This window comes from Equus przewalskii, unplaced genomic scaffold, assembly GCF_037783145.1.
Source record: "Equus przewalskii isolate Varuska unplaced genomic scaffold, EquPr2 ChrUn-6, whole genome shotgun sequence".
Lineage (NCBI taxonomy): Eukaryota > Metazoa > Chordata > Mammalia > Perissodactyla > Equidae > Equus > Equus przewalskii.
In genome coordinates, this window is record NW_027228754.1 from 256,516 (window position 1) to 279,088 (window position 22,573).

At 51.8% G+C, this 22,573-nt stretch overlaps 2 protein-coding genes across 2 annotated transcripts; one reads left to right on the forward strand and one right to left on the reverse strand.

The window, feature by feature from the left end:
• Positions 1 to 1,938: 1,938 nt before the first annotated feature.
• ADAMTS4 (ADAM metallopeptidase with thrombospondin type 1 motif 4) lies at positions 1,939 to 13,187 on the reverse strand. The gene is made up of 9 exons (XM_070608312.1): positions 9,100 to 13,187; positions 7,664 to 7,987; positions 7,282 to 7,414; positions 6,555 to 6,725; positions 5,533 to 5,819; positions 5,238 to 5,424; positions 4,807 to 4,982; positions 3,647 to 3,822; positions 1,939 to 3,150 (listed from the first exon to the last, which is right to left on the reverse strand). Exons 1-9 carry the CDS (start codon positions 9,730 to 9,732, stop codon positions 2,724 to 2,726), a joined length of 2,514 nt encoding a protein of 837 aa, XP_070464413.1. The 5' UTR covers positions 9,733 to 13,187; the 3' UTR covers positions 1,939 to 2,723.
• On the forward strand, positions 10,632 to 22,428 carry NDUFS2 (NADH:ubiquinone oxidoreductase core subunit S2). Its single transcript, XM_008533864.2, has 15 exons — positions 10,632 to 10,673; positions 13,272 to 13,588; positions 14,349 to 14,455; positions 16,777 to 16,967; positions 18,526 to 18,646; positions 18,850 to 18,962; positions 19,472 to 19,546; positions 19,726 to 19,803; positions 19,946 to 20,031; positions 20,241 to 20,360; positions 21,048 to 21,177; positions 21,459 to 21,554; positions 21,732 to 21,815; positions 21,956 to 22,013; positions 22,202 to 22,428. The coding sequence occupies exons 2-15, from the start codon at positions 13,494 to 13,496 to the stop codon at positions 22,237 to 22,239; spliced, it is 1,392 nt and encodes a 463-aa protein (XP_008532086.1). The 5' UTR covers positions 10,632 to 10,673; positions 13,272 to 13,493; the 3' UTR covers positions 22,240 to 22,428.
• Positions 22,429 to 22,573: the final 145 nt, after the last annotated feature.

Below are 22,573 nucleotides of genomic sequence, written 5' to 3' on the forward strand. Positions count from 1 at the left end.
CAGCCCAAGACTCACCCTCCAGAACCCTCATAGCCCATTAACCCGAGGCTCGGTCTCTGCCTGGTTCATTTTGCCCTTATCATACAGTTCTTTGTACTATCCCACTGTTCCTCTCAGTGGAGGTATAGTATGCAACCTCCCCCGGAAACACAATGAGCTTCTTTGGTCATATGTTGTTTGTGTTTGTACCTTACATCTACTTAGCACAGAGCTCTGCTTACCAGACCATGAGTTCATAGAATTAAGGTCTGTAAACATGTTATTGGTGGTCCAGTTTTCTTAACTAGATGAAACAGTTGAAGATCACTCTGGCCTTGTCCTACTCTCCTGTTTCTACCCCCTCCAGCCTTGTTGGTAGGAGGACAGGAGGAAGGGCCAGGGCCAAGCACAGCAGTGGTGGCCATGCATCCCGGAGAAAGGAGAGGGGGACAGCCTTGTTCTCGTTGCTGCTGCGGGAGTAGGCACCGTGCTGGGTGGCGTAGAATACAGGGCAGTGAGTAAGGCACTGCCTGGTGCAGAACTTGATCAGCAAAGCCCAGCCCCAGCAAACACAACACATAGAACCGCCACAACATCCATGTCCTGCCTCAACCCCCTAGTTCCAGCTCCACATCCCAAGCAGTGTTTGGGAGCCCAGCCAGGTTCTGCAATGGCAGAGTGAAGCACCACTAGTTCCCCTACTCTCCCCTCTGCCACTCCCACCTCAGGGGCTTCTTTACCTCCTTGTTCGTCTCTCACCTCCACATTCAGTACCTTCCCCAGTCCCTAGCAGTCCCGGAACTGCCACTCAAGACTCTAAATTCTTGCAGGGTTCACCTGCTCCGCTTTCCCAACCCCTTTCCCTCCATGACACACTCAGGGCTGCCCAAGTTCTTTCTTAAGCAAAGTCACCTGCTCATAAGGAAAAGCAGACCTGTTTCTAGTACTGGACTGGCCTTCAGGTGTTCTGCCACCATTGAACATCTGGCTCCCCCTCACCTCTGATCCTTCTCCATTCTTCCTACCCTCCTGACTATCCCCTACCAAACTGTGTCCTGTTCCTCTTATTAAATTCCATTCTAGGGCCAGCCCCAGTGGCCTACGGGTTAAGTCTGGCACACCCCACCTCTGGGGCCCAGGTTCGGTTCCTGGGTGTGGACCTACACCACTCATCTGTCAGTGGCCACGCTGTGGCAACTCACATACAAAAAGAGGAAGATTGGCAATGGATTTAGCTCAGGGCAAAGCTTCCTCAACAAAAAAACCCAAAAAACAAAAAACAAAAAAACATCCATGCTAATCTCACATCTTCAAAGAATTCTGCTGGGTTTGCACTGGCTGATTCTGGGAATCCTGTCCCAGGCACTCAGTTGCCATACGGGTAACTCGTCCCATGGACACAGCCTTTACTATTTTGAAAATATTGTAACATTTGTTCCCAGAATACCCTGTGGGAACAGGCATTATTAGCCCTCTTGCACATATGAGCAACCTAAGGCTCAGCATCAGTGACTTCCTAACACTACTAGCTAATAAGATGCTGAACCCCAACTCAAATTCAGACCCAGTGGCTCCCACTTGAGTGATCTTCCTACCACAGCAGCTCCCCCAGAGCCGTCGACTACCACTAAGCTCTCACTACTAAGCTGCTTGTTTGTGTTGGAGCAGTTGTTCTTGTCATCTCTGCACCTTCAAGCTCTTATCAGTTGTGCTGTAGCCAAGTGTTTATCATGTCTCAGGAGCCTCCATGATCAGGAGTCTCCAGAGATCAGGGACAGAATCATCCTTTTCTGACAATCCCGCAGAAGCCATGATAGGTTCTACCAACCGAAGGAACTGAGCCTGGGGTAAGGGCAGGCACCACTGATGTGGATCTTTTCCACCTTCAAGTGTGTTGCAAACCCCATGGGCAGTGGAGGTGGACAGAAAGGTGATGACAATAACTAACAGCAGCTGCCATCTGTTGAGCACTTATCAAGTGCAAGGCATTGTACTAGTTCTTTATTTACATTATTTAATCCTCACAACAAATTTCCAAGGGAGGTATTATTTTTGGCAAATGAGAAAACAAATGTTCAGAGATGTGGAGCCAGGGTGCAACCCACAGCTCTGACTCCAAAAGGAGAACATAAATAGCAGAATTCAATTTATATTTTAAAAATATGATAATCCCTTACTCCCTGAAGGCTTATCCTACACTTGACTCTTCCTTTCCCAGAAAACAAAATTCAGGGAGAGGAAAGCAGGGCAGGATGTACCTCATACATAAACACACACACACACACACATTCTCATACACAGACACACACAGATCACTTTCTGCCTATCATTACCACCCTGGATTTCCTAGCCAGGGTGAGGGCTATGAGGGATGGGATCAGTTTCCCCAGGACCCTAGCCCTCATTCCCTTCCCTGGTGCTAAATAAAAGTGAATAAATACTAAATAAATACAACTGGAGCCCACCCTGCCTTCCCCCTCCCTCCTGTGACCAGCAGGGCAGAGGGGGCAGTTTAGATAGAAGACTGTCTCCCAGCCCCTTCCATCCACCACCCATCACTGCCTTCCAGGGCAGGAAACGAGGGCAGGGCCAGCCTGCGCATTAGGACAGAGAGGAGGGGCGGAGTCACCCTCACAGTCCCTCCCCGCACTGTGTCTTAGCATGAGGCAGCTGGAGAAGCCCCCTCTTTCTCCCAGCTAAGTCCGAGGCCCCGGTGCCCAGAAAGGGCAGCCGGGATGGTGAGGTTATTTCCTGCCCGCCCAGGGGCGCTGCCGGAGGATCTCCAGAATCTGTGCCTTGCGGTGCAGCCAGTCCTGGGGAGTGGGGCGTGGCGTTGAAGGGGCTGGCCGGGGCACAAAGAAGCTGTATCGGAGGCGTGCGTTCTGGGGGTTGCCAGCCACCAGGACCTGCAGTGTCAAGGGCTGGGCCAGTGGCCCATGGCCTGACAGTGTCTCAGAGGCCGCAGTGGCGCCGCTGTAGCGCAAGCTGACTGCTCCAGGCAGTACCACATCTGTCGGGGAGGGCATCAGCGTGTATTCACCATTGAGGGCATAGGAGCCATCTGGGAGCTTCAGGGCCAGGTAGAGGTTTCGGAGACCAGGGGTCCCCTGCTGCCGGACAAGGATGTGGGTGGCCCCCGCAGGAATAGTGACCACATTGTTGTATCCGTACCTGTATGGAAGGAGTAGAGGGGGCTCAGCATCTTCCTGAGTCTCCTCAGCCTTTCTGAGCTGTGTTTGTATGATTGTATGTGTGTATACGTGTTGTGTAGAGGGTTGTCTCCCCAGACCTATGTGAGCTGTCCAGCCTAGATCTGAGCTACATGCACATGTGCCCGCCTTCTTCTCCTCTCTAGGCCTTTATACCTCCTCCTTATTGAGATGCCCTTCTAAGCCCACCTCCTTGTGCCTGTCCAGTTCCTATTATCTCTCCAGGAGGGAGGTCACCTCCAGGGGAACCTTCCCTGTTACCCACAAGGGCCCTGCAGCAGCCCAGGCTGACACCTGTTGAACAGGTGGGACACTGTGCTGAACTTGCTTATTTGTCTATGTCCCCCCCAGACTGTAAGCTCTCTGAGAGGACAAACAGCGTTGAGTTCATTTCTGTATCCCCAGGGCCCAGAACAGTGTCCAGGAAGGTGGGAGGAGGAAACAAATAGTGAATGAACCTGAATTTTTTGAAGGAGCCAGACTGTTTGCTGCAGCTAGAACCATCCCCACCGCACACCATGCACTTGTCAAACTTCTTTTTGGAGCCAATGACACGATCACAGCCAGCATGGATGCAGCGGCCCTGGACACAGACTGAGGAGCTATCCGGGGAACAGGGGGTCCCGTCTACCACCTGAGGAGAAGAGAAGGAGTGATGCGAAGGGCTCTTCCTAAGTCAAGAGGGGCTAGTAAACCCAACAAGATGTATATCCCATTAGGGAGAGGATGTCAGGAAAGTTGGGTGAAAGAGGGGATGCGGATGGAGTGTGTGGAGTGAGCCCCAGACAGTAAGGGATGATAATCATAATGACACTAATACTGATAAAAGCTGCCATTTCCAGGGCACTCATTGTGAGTCAGCCACTGTGCTAAGTGCTTTACAAACGTGAATATAAATCTCACAACCACTATTTGAGGTTTCTAGAGATGGGACACTGAGGTTTAGAAAGATTAAGGAACTTGCCCAAAGGTACCCGGCTGGCAAGTGGAGGAGCCAAAACGAGAATCAGGTCTGTCTGAGTCTTAACACCAAGTCCTAAACCTTGATGGTAGCACCCCAGACGGACGCTAGAGGGCGGCCAACGTGTAGGAATTCTCCCCAGGGTAGGGGTGTGGGAGCAAAACTGCTGGAGCTTGTTCTTCCTTCTTCAGCCTTCCAGCTACCACCCAGCACAGGGAGGGAGTACAGGGACATCAGTGTCTCCAACAGGCCTGTCCAGTGAGGGGCAGGCCATGCATGAGCTGAATGAGACAACCAGTGTAATTTGACAGAGGAGCCCACGGAAAAGGGGTTGAAGACTTGTCCCAAAGGCCACATACTTCCCTTCTCACTGGAAGTAAGACAGAGCACTAGAAGATAGGGAGAGAGAGGAAAAGAAACCGAGGGATATGGGCAGATAAGAGTGGCGCAATTGGCAACTTCTCCAGAGTCCGGGGTTGACAGGCTTTCCAAATACCCATGGACGTATAAGTCTGAGTGGCCCCCTGGGCTGGCCTGGCCTGGCTGTGGGAATGCCAGCAACAGTGCTGTTTTGGAGGATCTTTGCCATCAGAAAGCAGAGGGACTGTTGGGGAGTGTATGAGCACAGCCAGGGCGTGGGGGCATCCTGGTCCTCACCCGTGGCTCCAGCACATAATAGTAGCCCAGCGCCTGGGCCTGGCAGGTGAGCTTGCACTGGTCCCGGGGGGCCACACCCGCATAGCGAGGGACCCAGTCCATGGGCCCTGGGAAGCTCTTGAAGAGGTCAGTGCGGTGGTTGTAGGCAGCACACTGCTCTTCACGGAAGGTCAATGCTGTAGCGGTAAAATGGACAGTCAGAGCCCCTCTCTCCTCACACTGCCCCACCAGCTGCTCCACCTCACCCCTCAGCCCTCCAGACAGCATGGCACCTCTCTGCCCCCCAAACTGCCAGGGAATGTTCTTGAAGGGTAGAGTCACTCCTCTCAGCAGCAAGGACAGTCAACACCTCCTTGGTCCCTGCACTCAAGCGACAATCCTTCCCACTCTACCAATCCCTCTCAGCGCCTCCTGTGCCTCCCGCTCCTCACCTGAGCCAGTTGGGCAGTCCTGGGTATTGCAGGAACGGAAGCGGGTTCGCCGGCCCTCACAGTATTTGCCACCATTTCGGGGGATGGGCCGCGTGCAGTCCCGGGAGGAGAACTGGACACCACCCCCACAGCTCCGAGAGCAGTCGCCCCATGATCCCCAGGGACCCCAGCCACCAGCCTGTGGGATCTGCAGAAGCACAGAACGGAAAGGTGGGATAAATATACTCTCTCCTGGACTAAGGGCCAGTCCCTACTCCCTCAGGCCCTCTGACCCACCCCTGCCCTGGGATCTCACATTGAAGTCCTGGAGCTGGTCCATGTGGAGGCATCGGCCACCCATGCAAGCCTGTGCAGGCCCACAGGGGGTGCCATCGGCCCAGGGTGAATGTTTGGTCTGGCACATGGCGTGGCCATTGAGATGGCCAGAACACCAGAGGGCAGCACAGGGTGGCGGCAGCTGCGGACAATGGCGTGAGTCAGGCCCGAAGGTCAGCTGGCACTGTCGGTCAGCATCATAGTCCTTGCCAGGGAAAGTCACAGGCAGATGCAGGGGAGCCTCTGGCTTGTCTAAGAGACAGTGCCCTGGAAAGGAGGCAGGGGTATGATGTCAGCACTGGGTTGAGGGGTGCCAACTGATTGCCAGCTGAAAGCTTGGGCTCCCTGGGGCCCGATGGATACTAGAATCCAAACCCTAGGACTGGAAGGAGCTTTAAATAGCAGCTACAACTTATTAGATGCTTATTATGCGATAAGCATTGGTTAAATGCTTGACCAACACTATCTAATTTAATCATGGCCAACACTTATGAGGTAGTTACCATTATTACGCCTATTTTACACATCAGCTACACAGAGGTGAAGTAACTTACTCACAGTCACACACCTACACAGTCACACATCTACACAGCTGAAGAACGAATTAGGATAGGAACCCAAAGCACTAAGTCTCCCTATCTATTCAGCTTCTCATCAACAACTCTGCCCAGTAATAGTTATGCTGCTGGACTTGCACACCTCAAATGACAAGGCAGTCACCTCCTTCACAGCCAACCCATTCCAGTGTTGGACAATTCTGACCCTTAGAAAGTCAGTTTTAATTCTATTGAACCAAATTTTGCCTCCCTCAGCTGTGCTACTTATTCTGGGAGGAAGTGGGAACCACATAAATACAGCAGCATTTCTTGCCCCATCCCACACTGCAGAGGGAGCACATTTGAAGAAGTCAGTTTGGCCCATGAAATATGCAACAGAAGAGAGAGTACAGTGGGGGGCAGGAACTGAGTCCTGCACAGGGAAAGAGGTGTGCCATGTGCTTACCATAGCCATTGTCCAGGAAGTCAGTGATGAAGCGAGCACTGCAGGGGGACCAGGGCTCCTCGGGATCCACGTGAGCCATCACAGGAGCCATGACATGGCGGGAGGTGCTCCCAGGCCCATTCAGACCAACACATGGCTTTGAATTGTCATGGAGCATGTTGAAGACATGGCCTGTGAAAGCAGAGGCTCTGTTAGGGTCCAAGGGTCCCATCCCTGTGCCCTCAGGGGGCTGCAGGCCCATCATAAGCCCAGTTGCAGCTGTGGACAGTCAGATCCATTCCCCATCCCACCCAGTCCCCAATCCCCTTCTGGTGCTCTGATGGCTCCTCAATATGTAGCCCCCACTGCCCTGTTTCCCCTTCTCCCGAAATACACTCAGGACCCCTCTCTACCAACTTTTCCTTGTAGCAAACATTCCCAACCCTGAACCCATCCATTCTATCCTGACTCTTGTGAAGAATATCTCTCTCAAAACTGTGCCACCCCCCTCCTCACACATATATACACAGAGTTCACAGTAGGTTTCCATACACTATCTCATTTAATAGAAAAATCTAAACGTTTGTCTGCATTCAGAACAGAGAAGGATAATGGCCCTGGATCTAGACCTAGAGGGGAGGAAGAAAGACCTTGTGATTCCCATTTGCACCCTGATGAGCTCACTCTCGCTTCACCTGCTACCTTGCTCATCCAAGCCAGATGTCCCATGACTCCACCCCCACCTTACCCAGTTCATGAGCAGCAGTGAAGGCAGACTGGAGCCCATCATCCTCCACAATAGCACAGCTCCGAGCCGGGTCACACACAGTGCCCACATCAGCCATGCCCAGAGTGTCACAAGTAGAGACCCCACACAGATCCTGTGGAGAGGGATCATAGAAGATGCATGAGGAACCAAGACACCAGGGTCCATTGGGTTGAGATCCAGATTAGAGGGGACCTGGGCACTGAGTACCCAGCACTGTCAGGGCCCAGATAGCACTGGTGGTGTGGCTGGGCCCAGGCAGCATGTTGCATAACTCCAGGGGCAACATTTACATCACAGTCTGTGCAGTGGTGCTTCTCGGAGCTGTGTAGTGTGTGGCCTGTGGTGCTGATCAGGGCCTCACCTGACGGGTAAACAGAATGGCTGTGTCAAAGTGGTCAGGGTCCGAGTCCTCAGGGGTGTTGAGACCTCGCTGCCAGGCACAGAAGCTGCGCAGGGTCTGGGCGGCATTGGGCCCCACTTGGGGCCCTTCCTCGCCTGGCCCGAGAATCACCAGCCGAGTCACCACCAAGCTGACAGGGTTGCGGATGCTTGGGTGCTTGAAGGCCTTGGCCGCTGCTGCCATAACTGTCAGCAGGTAGCGCTTTAGCCCTGCACCATGAAATGCTGCCATCTTGTCATCTGCCACCACCAGGGTCTCCACAAATCTACTCAGTGAAGCAAAGCGCTGAGAAGACAAAAGAAGAGGAGGATCCTGAAATAGTCTCCCAGACCCATGGATCACTTCTCCCCTCCCTTACTTCCGGGGTCTGGAACTCAGCAGAGCCAGCTGGGTTGCACATATCCCACAGGAATCCTGATGGGTCTTGGTTGGGCCCTCCCCCCAACCCCAAATCCTAGGGCTTCTGTGGTAACTCTGAGAAATCAGCTGTTGGTTCTGAGAAGGGGAGAAGGAGTTGCCACGTCCCAGGGCTGTGTGGGGCCCAGAGGTGAAAAGCAGCTGGAACTGCCTCTAGGAGGGGCTTTGGAGTCCCCTAGGCCTGAGTGTGGCTGGGGGCCTGCAGGACTGAGGCTAGAGGGCTGGGCTGCAACGTGTCTGCCCTGTGTGGTTGGAGGAACAATTCAGTCAGCAGCTAGGGCCAGGGCCAGATCTCAGCGTGGCGGGTGTAGAGGGAGCGTCTGGTCTGGATTAGAGCTGGAGAGGGAGGGAGGGTGGGAGGGAAGAAGGGGGGAGACCAGCAGTGGGAGAGAGGAAAGGATGGAGCCTCAGGCAGCTTTGCAGTCAGTCCACAGTGTGGGAAGGGGACTGACCAGAAAGAGGAATGGGGTGCCTCTCCTCCTCTGTGCACTCCTGCCCTAGTTTCCAGTTTGTCAAAACAATTTTGAAGGCAGCATCAGAAACCAGAGGCTAATCCCTAGGGCCTCAAACTTCACTCCTTTAGCTGATGGTGGGGGTAAAACTCAAATTTGGGACACAGAAAAGAGTCAGGGTCAAGGGGCTGTTAGGACAGCCTTATTGCTCGGGACTGTGCCAGTAGGCTGCCATGGCCAGGCAGGGGTGGTGTGGGGAGAAGGAGCCACCATTCCCAGCACAGACTCTCTGATCTACCTCTGGGAACCCTCCTGCGGATCAGTGGTCTGGCCAGGGAAAGGGCTGGGCCAGGGAGAAGCCAGAGCCTTCCCAAGAAAGGAAGCTAGTGGAAAAAGGAAAGGCAAGCAGAAGGGAGGGAAGAAGCAGAATGGCCAGAAGTGGAAGTGGGTGGAGAGAGAGTGAATAGGGGTCAGTAGGACAGATATGGCGGGAGGACACTGCAGGACACAGACTCCAGGGCTGCCTACCTTGGCTCTTCGGGGCCTGGGACTGGGATTCCCGGGAGGAGCCTTGACGTTGCACATGGGGCCCTGGCCGCTGGCAGGACTCTTCCGGCGTAGGATGTGAGCCCCAGGCCCTCCGGCAGAGTTAGGGGTGCCTCCGTCCAGGGGCTGGATGTGGAGTTCGGTCCCTCGATACTGGAGCACCCCTAACAGGGCTCCCCCGTCCCAGTGCAGAGATGCCACGGACTCCGGATCTCCATTGATGGTGCCGGTGAGGTAGGTGCCCGGCTCTGCCCCGCCAAGAAGCTCAGGTGCCTGGCCCAGGTACTGCACCGTTAGCCCCTCGACCCGCACGCCGGGGTCCTGCTCCAGCTCTAGTAGCAGCGTCTCCCCAAAGGCAGGCAAGCGGTACAACAGCCTGGCAGGGGAGCCCAAACCAGGCACGACACTACCGTTGAGCTTCTCTGGAAACACGATCTCCTCCTCCCGGGGGAGGGGGCTGGCCGGCTGGGCTGAGGGCAGGAGGGAGGCCAGCAGCAGCAGAAGCAGCCGCGCCAGCCCAGAGACAGGCACGGTGGGGAGCAGCAGGCAGGGTTGGACTCCCCACAGCCAGCAGCCCGCCAAGCCCCTCCCGGGATGCGGGTCCGTCCGGGACATGGCACTGGTGCTGCTGCTGGGAGGGACTGAGGCCGTCTGGGCACCAAGTCCTTCACGCCCTGGCTTTGGAAAGCTCCTCTCTGCAGCCTGGGGGCTCGGACTCGTGCCAGGGTCAGAGCAGAGTTTTCAGAGGGGCTGGGGACCTTCAGAGGAGATGGAGAAAACTTGGCCCTTAGGCTTAGGAGCAGTGCCTAGTGGCCTGGCTCCTCCAAACTCTCGTCCCACACCCTCCTCTCCTGGATCTTTGTCTCTCCCAGCCTGTGCCTTCTGCAGCTTCTCTGGCCTCTCCTTCTGCACTCCCTCAGACTCTGTCTGGCTTCGCCTCTGTGCCTGCCCTGTCTCTGCCTCCTTCCGCTGTGCCTTTGTCTCTCTTCTCTCTCTCTCCCCCTGTCTCTCTCTCTCTCTCTCTTGCGTCTATGAGTCTGTGGGTCTCCCCGTGGGTTCTTCCCAGCCTCTCTCCCCGCCAGCTCTTTTAAGCATGCTGAGCCTCTGCGATTGGCTGAGCTATAAGCCATTCAGCCAGAAGCTCTGTTGGTAGGACTCAGATGGGTGTCTCATTGCTTCCCAAAAATCCTAGTTTTTGTTTTCCTTTAAAAAAAAAATGGGACTTGCCCAGGGGAGGGGAATCTCTAGCAGCCGGATGGATCATAGGCACTGGGCCAATTGATGACATAGCCTTTTCCCAAACCCCACAGTCGGCTCTCAGCTGTCTCTTTCCCTTTTTGGTGGGACAGAGCCCCAGGAGGGGTAGGAAGTCAGGGAAAGGGCCTGGCCAACACGCACAGAAACCACCAGGGTCCTGGGAGAATTCTCGCTCCCACTGTCTAACCTGGCATGGCCTCCTTGGCATGGCTCCCTCAAGCTGCCCTCTGCCCTGAGAGGCTGGTTTCCAATGCTGAGGCGACTGAGTGAGCTGCAGGGGAAAGAGAGTGGGGAAACAGGTAAGAAAGCATCAAGAAGGCAGAACAAAGAAAGGAGATGGCCTGACATGGCTCAGGTTGGGTCCAAGCAGTTGGAGAGCTACAGGAGGCAGGGAGACAGGACAGGCAAGGAGATGGTGATCAGGGAGTACTGCCCAAAGGTAGGATGAATCGGCTTAGAATGGGCACATGAAGAGGACAGAGCATAAAGCAGGAGGGGTTAATGACTTTTCCTTTTATAGAAGGAGGATCCAGGATGGCACCTCCTCTTCTCTAATGTCTCTTCTCTCCCTCAGGCTTCCCCTTCCTGAGTTACCACTACCGGTCCCCTCCAAAGCCTGAACAGCCATTCCGCCTCCATTCCCCCCCTGGGCTCCCCCTCCCCACTTCCTGACTCCCCATTTCCCTGGCCCAGCTCCCAGTAGCTTCCCCCAGGCTCTTGGCCCTGCTCCTACCCACTCCCAACTGCCCTAACCCCTCCTCCAGCCTCAAGTCAGCCAGCCCTCAGCACCCAGAAAGACTGGCTTTCTCAGGAACCCAGATACACCAAGTGCCAATCCATCTGAGGGAATCCCCACCTGGCTCCCTTTTCTGCCCCCACCTTGTCCTGAGAACCCAATCGTTCCTGGAATATCTAGTAATCTTTTATTTCTCATTCCCCATGGGACAAGGAGAGGGTGGAGGCAGCATTGTGTATATAGAGAAATTAGAGTACTGAGAGAATCAGGAACCCAGTGCCTGGGGTGGGGAGAGCACCTGGGGAGGAAGAGGTAGTGTTAGGGAAAAGAAGCAAAATGATTCCCTTGATTCCGGAGTGCAGAGAAATCAGGAAAGAGGTCTTGGGGGTGGACTATGAAGGCAAGGAAGTAAGGCGTTCAGAAGTAGGGGTTTCTGCTCACCCCATGCTCTGGCCACTCCTTTCCCCAGGATATCCCCAGGAAGGAGAGTGCAGTCAGCGGTCCCTTTCCTTTCCCAGAGGCGATCACCTGCCCCAGCCCCCATTCCTCTAGTCATTCTCTGCCTTGTCACCTCCTGTCCCCCACATCATATCCACCAGAATACTTCCTTTTCCCCTCCCCTCCCGCTCAGGTCATTAATATCCGCCCTGGTGCCCATTGCTTCCTGTATCACCCACCCCCTTGTGCCTGCCAGACCCATGTCTTGACCCACCACATGCCCTGACCCTGCTCCTAAGTGGAGGGGGTTGGGGCTGCAGGAGTCAGACAAAGGATGGGAGACCAGAAGGGGCAGGGGCAAGAGGAGCTATCACCAGAGGACTCTTACTGCCCCTTTCCACCCCCCCATCTGAGCTGAGGACAAAGGGGGTGACTAAGCAGCGAGAGACAAAAGGCCTCAGAATTGCAGCAGCAGTGTGTGTGGGGGTGTTGGCAGTAGGGAGAAGGCACAAAAGATGCAGTGTCCTAGGTAGCCCCCCAGGAGCCCTCACCCCAGTCCCAGCTCAAGCTGCCCCCCAGGGCCAAGCAGCACAGAGTCTATCCTGGACTTCTCTCAGGCTGGCTTAGGGCAAATAAGTGCAGTCCCCTGATCGCCCTCCCCCACCATCTCATTTACTGTGTTCCAAATACAGAGGGAGGGATGGCCCAGGGAAGGGGGGATGAGGGGTGCAGGGAGGCAGAGCCTCTGCCAGGCTCTGTGGGGGCTGCCCAGTCTACCCAGGTCCCGTCAGTTCCCACAGCCAGGGATATGGCCTCACCCTTTGGTACGGTTCCCATTAGGTCAACTCCCAGGCTAGAAGTCTGGCTTTCCCCTCTTTGCCTGCAGCTAAGAATTCCCCTCTGCCACTCTCCTGGTTTGTCTGCCCCACCCTGCTGGACTGCTGGTGGGCTGTGTCCCAGGGACCCTGTCTGGGGGAGATCTGGGGAAGGCTTCTTTCCAGGCTCAGAGTGGGAGGGCTGTGCAAACTCAAGGGGTGGCCCAGCTGGAGCTGGGCTTGGAGGCAGAGGGAGAGAATAGGAACTGGCTTCCAAGGCTGGAAAATTCTTTGTCTTCCATACAGAATTGGAATCAGACTCCTGGTGCTACCACATTTCTACGCCTTTGGCCAGGATTGAGACCTAGTCAGAAAGACTGGAGGGAAAAGAGACTGACCTAGGATAGAATTGGGGTGTGAGGCATTTCTAAGGGCACTTCCTGGATCTGTATTTCTGTAGGCTGTGGAAGCTTGGCGGGTATCAGGGTCACCCACAGGGGACCTCTCCTCATCTGGGGCGAGGTGGCCCCTACACACCCGGTCAGCCAGCTCTAATGCTGGTGGCCTTGGCGTCCTACTCTCTTTTTCGTTTTGGTTTGGCGGGAGCTTTCAGACCCGCCCAGCCCCACTTGGGCCTTTTTCCTTAACCCATTAAGCCATCTGGAAATTAGCTTTCCCTGCTCCCAATCTTTTGGGTTCGGGGAGGTAACTGGCAAAGCCTGGAGCTACCCTAGAAGAGCAGGCCTCGGACACAACCGCAGAGCGGGGCTATGACGGGGGGCGGCAGGCGGGGGGGGGGGTGGGGGGGGGTCGGGCGCCGAGCCCTCTCTAAGGTACGCGCAGGCGGGCTCGGCGGCAGGGCGCGGGGCGTCGCTGCCCGAGCTGGAGCGTCTCTGGCTCCCACTTAGCAAAGCCGGTCAGAAGCGGTGCGAAGAACCGCCTTCGGCCACCAGTATTTAAGCGAAAGTGACGCCGCAGCGCAGAACCCGGATGTTGTCCTGTTCGCGGTCGGCGACCCTGCCAGCTTCCAAGAGGGCGGCTGCATTGTGCCAATAGGCGAGAAGCCCACAAGGAGGCGCGCAGGCGGCACTTCCGCCCGATTCTCCTTCCCGCAGTCTGAAGCGAGTAAGATGGCGGCGCTGCGGGCTCTGTGCAGCCTTCGGGGCGCCGCGGCCCAGAGGCTGCGGCCCGGGGCTGGGGGCCGACTGCCGATTCAGCCCAGCAGGTGAGACCTAGGGCAGCCCTCGACGCGCTGTCCCCAAGGCTAGGGTTTCTCGAGTCTGGGGGCTCCACGGGCCTTTTGACCCCCTAGGAAAGAGTGACCCAGACCTGTGACCCCTCGCCCAGGCCGGCTGTCTCGAGCTCCAGGATGCAGTGGCGCCCGCTCTGGCCGAGGGAGCAAAGAGGGTCTTGAGCTCGTTCTGCCAGGGGTGAAATCAGTTAGGAGGAGACCCTACTCCTCAATGTTAGTGATAGTGTCACCTTGCCCTTATGCCCTGCTGCTTCTCCCAAGCCCCGAACCCCATCACGGTTGGGGTGCGACTGGCGAAAAGTGTCCTTAGACTCTGTAGGGGAAGAGGAAAGCACCCTTGATGCTCTGGTGGGACTTGAGCTGAGCCAGGGAGCCGGCATGACCCCCACACCCCCACCCCGTTTCTTTTCTTAGTCTTCGGTTGACCTTGAATAAACACCTTTCTCGCATTCATGTTCACCAGATGGAAATATGAATAAGAGGAGAATTTGAAGGAGCTAGGATTCCCAACCTTGCACGCCCGGGGATGATGGGTGAAGAGGTTCCAGGAATAAGTTAGTAGGAATGGAACCTCTAGAGTTCCAGCTTGTTCTGCCAAAGCTACACTAACTCTGTGTCACTGACTTGGCCTGAAGAATCCAAGACGCCCTTCCCTGGGCCCACCTGAGAGTGAATGGGAACAGGGGAACGGAGAACTGTTCAGGCCCTTTATCCAGGATCTTTAACTCCCCAGAGGTGCTCGGCAATGGCAGCCAGATGTGGAATGGGCAGAGCAGTTTGGGGGAGCTGTCATGTACCCGACCAAGGAAACGGCCCACTGGAAGCCTCCACCTTGGAATGGTGAGTGCCCACAGCTGCTGTCCCAACTCACACCCATCCTGCCGCAAGCTGATGTGTAAGTGCTCTTGAGCTCTCTGTCTTAGGCAAGTTTCAGTCCCCACCCTTTTTGCTTCTTTCACCATGCAATTCAACAAACATAATAATAGTGATACTAGCAAGTATTTGTCAAGTACCGAAGGAAAGGAATAACATTTGGGAGAAAATAAAAAGTAGGTCCCAGCCAACCCTCGAAGATCCCTACTAAATTTATATCTTTAACTTCAGCTTTTTCCAGAGGTTCAGTATATTTCCATCTCCTTCGCTAGACAAGGTGATTTTCCCACTGGCACCCAAATGAAACCTTCCTAAATACACAACATTTTTTTCCCCATCGAAACTAGCTCTTCCTTGTGACTTTTGATTTTGATCAGTGGCACCCCTATTCTCCTGTTCTCTCAGGATCGAAACTTTTTAGTCATCTTTGGCTCTTCTCTCATTGCCCTCCATATCTATGTCGAGTAAGTCACCGAATCGTGCAGATTCTTTCATAGGGTTTCATGTCTGGTCATTTCTCCTTTTGTTTTTCCGATTCATTTTGTATTAGACCTTTATGATTTCAGGAGTCTTTTCATTGGGTTCATGCTATTGATCTAGTCCCTCCCCAGCTATCCTTTACAGTGTCACCACCTTCCTCTTCCCCAAACATCATTTTACCATGTCATTCATTCTCTTGCTCAAAAACCTCCAAAGGCATTTCCAGTTACCTTTCAAAAACTTACAAGTGCTTACCGTGTGCTCAGTGTTTTTGTATGCATTATTTCACTTAGTCCTTACAAAACCCTGTGAGAGTGATACTAGTATTCTCTCAATTTTGAGGAAATTATGGTGCAGGGAGATTAAAACTTGATCAAGGACACACAGGAAGATTTGTACTTGGTCTGTCTGACTCCAAAGCCCAGGGTGAAGAATTTTGGTTGAAATGGTAGGCTCTGGTTTCAAATCTCAACTCTTCATTTACCAGTGAATAAAGTACCTACTTTATAGCATTATTGTAAGGGTTAAATGAGATAATAATAACACTGTAAACCACTTAGGGTAGTGACTGGCATGTAGTGAGTCCTCCATAAGAGTTGTTATTAATGTTACTGATAATTGAACCGCTACTCACTACTGCCTGCCTACACTAATCTTCTGCCTCTTGGCAGATAAGAGTTCCACAGATGTTTACTTCCTTGTTTCTAAGATTTGACCCGTGTTGATTGCATAGCCTGGGATGCCTCTTCTTTTCTCTACCTATCTGAATCGTTCCCTGTGTTTAAGAACCAGCTCAGATCCTACCTCTGTGAAGTCTTCACAGTGTTCTTTCCTTCCTTTATTATTATTATTATTGTTATTATTTTTGCTGGGGAAGATTTGTCCTGAGCTAACATCTGTTGCCAATCTTCCTCTCTCTCTCTCTATTTTGTTTCCCCCTCCCCAAAGTCCTGGTACATAGTTTTATGTTCTCGTTGTAAGTCCTGGTTCTTCTATGTGAGCTGCCGCCACAGCATGGCTACTAAGAGATGAGTGGTATGGTTCTGTGCCCGGGAACCAAACCTGGGAGTGTGCCAAACTTTAACCCCTAGACCATCAGGGCTAGCTCTCTTTCCTTTCTTTAAATACTTAACGGTAAGCCACTTACTTCCTAACTTAGAAATTTGACCTGTGTTACTAGTTTCTCACATGTACTTATTTCCCAAATTAAATTGAAAGCTTCTTGAGGGTAAAAACTGTCATTTGGTAGTAGTAAGAATTAAGTATATGTTTCATGATTGGTTGGCCATTCATCAAATACATTTGGAGGGCAGTGTATCGTAATGGTTAAGAGTGTGGACCCTGGAGCTGAACGGGCTGGTTAAATCCTGGCTCTGCCACTAACTCTATGAGAAGTTATTTATCCTTTCTGACCTCAGTTTCTCCAATAAAATGGGGAATGATAATAGTACCTACTACTCTTATGGTTGTTGTGAGAATTAAATTAATTAAAATAAGTAAGTGCTTGGAATAGTGCCTGGCACATAATAAGAACTATATAGTGTTATCTATTATTTTTTTTGTTTTGAAAAGGTATTCTGAGAGACATGAAAGAGTGAGGTTCATGGTCCGCCTCATCAGAAAGCTTGGCTCTCCCTTCCCTTTTTCCCATTTAATGGTCTTCCTGGTTATGTTGGAGATTAGGAAATTAACAGGGTGTGGAATGGTGAGCTGGAAGGTCTATAGGGAGAGGCTAACAACCCCTTGCTGTCTCTTGGGGGTTCTTAAGGGAATTACCATTTGGATCTGAACTATTTCCCACTTCTCAGATGTGGACCCTCCAAAGGACACAATGGTGTCGAACCTGACCTTGAACTTTGGGCCCCAGCACCCAGCAGCTCATGGAGTCCTGCGACTAGTGATGGAATTGAGTGGGGAGATGGTGCGGAAGTGTGACCCTCACATCGGGCTGCTGCACCGAGGCACTGAGAAGCTCATTGAATACAAGACCTATCTGCAGGTGTGGGGGGTGAACAGGGGCTGTTAACAGGACCTGGGGATGCTTTAGCTTGGGACTTTGCTAGTTTGCTGCCACCAAAACTCCAGAGGAGGAAGGTGTTGAGGGGAGTAGCCCATTGAGGTTATTAGGACAGTCTTGGTTGGGAGGATGGAGGGATGTGGCAGGGGATGCTTGACTTGGATCATCTGGATTTGGTTTGTCCAGCAGAAATGCTTAGAGTTGGAGCTACATGCCCAGCTTTTCTCTGGCTGACTTTTGGCTGGCCCCGTTACCCTTACTCTAGTGCCTCAGTTTCCCTGCTGTAGTGTCATACTAGTACGTCAAAGCTGGCGTCCCTAGGGGTCAGGGAAAGAGGAGAGAGACGTCAGCTCCCGAGGATTAACAGCTGACTCTTGTATCTTCCAGCTGCCTAGTTTGTTTTCGAAATACTCAGTGAGTCAGAGTGACCGGGAGGGAGTTTGTGACAGAGTTTGCCATTTTTAAGAGAACTCTATGACCCTAGTGATGAGGGTCAGATTTGAAGGAATTGGATCTAGGTTAGGAATCCGAAGTTTTTTTCTTACTGTCATGAAGAAAGGTCTTGATAACAGAGGATGATGCAGTTAGGATTTAGAACCAGCTGACTAGAATGTGATTCCCACAGAGAGTCCAGGTTTCTGGTCCCAGGGTCCATGGAGTTAACCCCAGTAGCATTATCCCACGTCACACTGACATCAGGAGAAGAACTGGCTGTCCCAAGGAAGGATGTCTTAGCTCCTCCTCCTTCCTGTAAACTGAAGCTGGTTCGGCACACAACTAGGACTTAGCTTTTCTTGGTATTCTGGGGGAAGAACCTTTTCTACCCAACCATTCCTTCCAGAAACAAATCCCATCCTTCTTGGTGCTCTGTTTTCCTTGAATCCCTCACTCGCAGATACTCCGAAGACTAATTAACCTTTCTCCTTCGGTATCTCAGAAGCACTCCTCTTTAACAGAGGCGTCGCTTGGACCAGAGGTCTCTTGACAGTGGTGTACTGGAGCCAACTCATACTGGCTTATAAGAACAGATTGTTAATTTTCAGGAATTTTGTGAGTCAGTTGTTAAACACGGCCATTATTAAAAATTAAGTGATACTAGCTTACGATTTTATACATATTAAAAATGAAAGTAAGAAGCACTCAAAACTTATCACTTCCTTATTTTACTACATTTTACTATGTTATGCTCTTGAGATATTTACTTTTATTGTATCTGTACGGTGGAAATGCTATATAATGGTGTGCTACTCTGCCCAGGGCTGTGTTCAGTTATGTAATGTTGGTCACTTAAAATTGCCTCTGGTAGGAGTCTTTTCACCATGGAAATTGGCAAACACAGCCTCTTCAGAGAGCCGGTTTTTAAACATTTAACAGCATCCACTGGATATTGGGATGCTTCATCCTGCTTTGCTAGGGTTCCTGAGACTGGGAAGGCTTGTGCAGCACTGACCTGTGATGCCCACTGAGAGCAATCCTTCTGGCAGCCAGACGGAGGGTTCCTGGGCCTGTTAGATGTGACCCAGATTCCTCCCTTTCACAGGCCCTCCCATACTTTGACCGGCTAGACTATGTGTCCATGATGTGTAACGAACAGGCCTATTCACTGGCTGTGGAGAAGTTGCTCAACATCCAGCCTCCACCCCGGGCACAGTGGATCCGAGGTATGCCCCATCGCCTTCTTCCTGCGGCCCCCTGTGAGGACAGCACAGTGCCCCCACCACCCTCCCACTCTCCATCTTAGGAGCACTGAACCCAAGCTTAGAATGCAGACCCCAGGCTCTGCCCAGAACTGCTCTGTCAGCTCGGATCCTTGGCTCCTGTATCCTATATCATAGGATCCTCCTATGTCTTCACCCCTCTACAGTGCTGTTTGGAGAAATCACACGGCTTTTGAACCACATCATGGCTGTGACCACACATGCCCTGGACATTGGGGCCATGACCCCTTTCTTCTGGATGTTTGAAGAGAGGGAGAAGGTAAGAGAAGGAAGGAAGGATAGTAATAGGGAAGGAGATACAGGAAGTAGAGAAGATATGAAGGAGACGAGATTAAAAAGAGAGAATATTTAGGAGGAGAATATATATTTAACCTGGGTTATATTCTTTTTTTTAAATAAGGAACTTTTTTTTTTTAAAGATTTTATTTTTTTCCTTTTTCTCCCCAAAGCCCCCCAGTACATAGTTGTGTATTCTTCGTTGTGGGTCCTTCTAGTTGTGGCATGTGGGACGCTGCCTCAGCGTGGTCTGATGAGCAGTGCCATGTCCGCGCCCAGGATTTGAACCGACGAAACACTGGCCTGCCTGCAGTGGAGCGCGTGAACTTAACCACTCAGCCACGGGGCCAGCCCCTAACCTGGGTTATATTCTTAAGGAACTCTGTGTCATGAGGGGTTGGTTGGGCACGAGGGGACAGGGCAGTGGACCACCATGTTGTTGGACTCAGGGGCCCAGGACTTTGTCACTAATTCCCAGTGTGTCCTATCAAGATGTTTGAATTCTACGAGCGAGTATCTGGGGCGCGGATGCATGCTGCTTACATCCGGCCGGGAGGTGTGCACCAGGTGAGCAGGCTCCCATGCCTCCCTCAACTTCCAGTCCATGCCTGTATCCTCTGTGGCCACTGGAGGGCAGTGCTGGCTGATGGAAACACTAACCTTGTAGCCCTGGGGCTGGGAGGCTGAGCTGGCCTCCTTAGTGGAGGCTCTGCTGTACTCACTGTCATCCTCCTTTTGGCTTCTAGGACCTACCCCTTGGGCTTATGGATGACATTTATGAGTTTTCTAAGAACTTCTCTCTTCGAATTGATGAGTTGGAGGAGGTAAGATAAGAGCCAGTGGGAAAAATCCCTCTTTTCCCCTCCAGAAGGGCTTGAGGGGTTTTAGTCCCCAGTTATAAAGAAATACAGAAGTGTTTGAAGGGTATTATGAAGATATTCACACACCAGTTTTCTTGATCAACAGATGCTGACCAACAATAGGATCTGGCGAAATCGGACAGTCGACATTGGGGTTGTAACAGCAGAAGATGCACTTAACTATGGTTTTAGGTAGGAGGAATGACGTCTCTCCTTAGGAATGGGGGAGACCCAGCCTGACATCTTGGCTTCAAGAATGTTGTGTGGCACCTTCCTTGCCATGTTCTGAGTTTGTATCCCATGTCTGGAGTGTGGGGGAGGGAAAGAGGAGACCAAGAAAGAGAGCGTGCCTACTTCCCTGGTTTGTGGAAAGTGACTCTTGTTCCCATTATACTCTTCAGTGGGGTGATGCTCCGGGGCTCAGGCATCCAGTGGGACCTGCGGAAGACCCAGCCCTATGATGTTTATGACCAGGTGGAGTTTGACGTCCCTATTGGCTCTCGAGGGGACTGCTATGATAGGTAAGGCCCAAACCCTTTATTAGGTCATTGTCCAGCTAGTTTCTCCCGTCTAATTTTTCTCTTGGCTACTTTCTTTCCCATACTTCCCAATATTTATTGGAGCTCTTGGGTGTGGTAAACTAGGCTGCTTTTCAAAGCACTTTGACGCATGAGACACCTTATTTTACCCTTATGTTATCCTTATGTCTTAGATAGAACTAGTTTGGGCTGTATTTTCTAGCTGAGAAAGCTGAGGCATAAAAGTTTGACATTAGCCTGGGATTATTCTGTCAGTAGTGCTTGAGACTAGAATCCTACTGACCCAGTGCTCTTTCCACTAGATTCTAAGTTTCACATTCCATTCTTGTTTACTGACCCTGAATAAGATTTGCTGCTGTTTTCTTTTTTGCATTATTTGACTCTCACCCATTCTGTATTCCAAAAAGTATTTAAGAGAGTAATTAAAGAGGGAAATACTACAGGACATGGCCTGAGAAAATTAGGAGAAGATTTGGGGAAAGACCCAAAACTAGAATCAGAAGACTAGGTTTTATATGGGTGGCCAAGCCAAGCAGAGATGCTGTTCTAGGAGAAAAGAATGAGGAAAGTTACCTAGTACTTTCCAGGTTGGCCAAGGGCATCCCTCCTGCCTCACATCTGATTCTCTGACTGCTCTGCTCTTGTTCTGAATCTGTCCACCCACTTCAGGTACCTTTGTCGGGTGGAGGAGATGCGCCAGTCTGTTCGAATCATCTCACAGTGTCTAAACAGGATGCCTCCTGGGGAGATCAAAGTTGATGATGCCAAAGTGTCTCCACCGAAGCGAGCAGAGATGAAGGTTGGCTACAGGGAGAGGGAAAAGAGGTCTTGGAAAGGGGCCAGCAACTGGGGAGAAGCATCCTTGGGTTAAATCCTACTTTTTAGTTTTCCATTTTCAAAGAATCCACTGTATAAGATTCTTAACCTCCCAAAGCCTCCTCTCTCATTCTGATCTCTGCTCACTGACTTACATGTGGGTTTTGAGTCTCCCTAAGGGTAGAGATTATTTCCTGTGGTGTGGGAAGGCCTGCGAGACAGTTTGGATCTGGCTTGTTGTTGCTGCCGTTTTTCTCTCTCCAGACTTCTATGGAGTCACTGATTCATCACTTTAAGTTGTATACTGAGGGCTACCAAGTTCCTCCGGGGGCCACATACACTGCCATTGAGGCTCCTAAGGTGAGGAAAGGAGGGAAGAAAAAGACAGTATGTGGAGTGGGTGACTGGAGATAGATGTTCAAGTAAATGCTTGTTTGTCAGTGATGGAGAGGACATGAGGGTGAATAGAGAGGTTTTGTTGGCAGAGAAAAACGTTCTTCCCGTTAATGGAGGCAGCCAACCTTTTTCCTTGGACAGGGAGAGTTTGGGGTGTACCTGGTGTCTGATGGCAGCAGCCGCCCTTATCGATGCAAGATCAAGGCTCCTGGTTTTGCCCACCTGGTAAGAACCAACCCCAATGACTCCTACTCCAATAAATGAATCTAATAATTATTGACCTTCGTTGAGATTTTTATGACGTTGCCTTCCTTCTCCGACCTTTTACCCCTTGCCTAACATTGTTGCTATCTCAATCTCTCCAGGCCGGTTTGGACAAGATGTCTAAGGGACACATGTTGGCAGATGTCGTTGCCATCATAGGTACAAGGCCTATTGTGTAGTAGAGAGGTCCTAGACAAAGGGTTTGGGACCCTAATTGGGAACAGAAGCTGAACACTTCCCATTCAGCATATGCTGTGGGCATGAACTCAGATCCTCAGTCTTGTGGGCACAGTATTGCGTTCTGGATCCTTGCTAACTCCACTTTTCTTCTCCTCCTCTTGACCTAGGTACTCAAGATATTGTGTTTGGAGAAGTAGATCGGTGAGCAGGGGAAAGCATTTGATTTCCCTGCCTGTCAGCTTCCTCTGTGGGGCCTGTCCATCATTGGAAATGGAACTGTGTGTGGGTGTGTACACGTAGGGTACAGGAGCACTGAGCTGTCAGGCTTTCTGTGCATGTATTAGAAAAGGAGAAATTATAATAAATTAGCCGCCTTCTGGCCCCTATGCCCAAACTTCTGGTATGTCTTTTTCAGTTTCATCTTGATGGGAAACTTGAGTGTTCTTTGACCCTCCACTTCTTTGTTAGACTGAGTTCTTAGCAATTTTTCCTGTTCATCTCCACCCCCTTCTCTGACTCTTGTCCTTTCCACTTCTCCA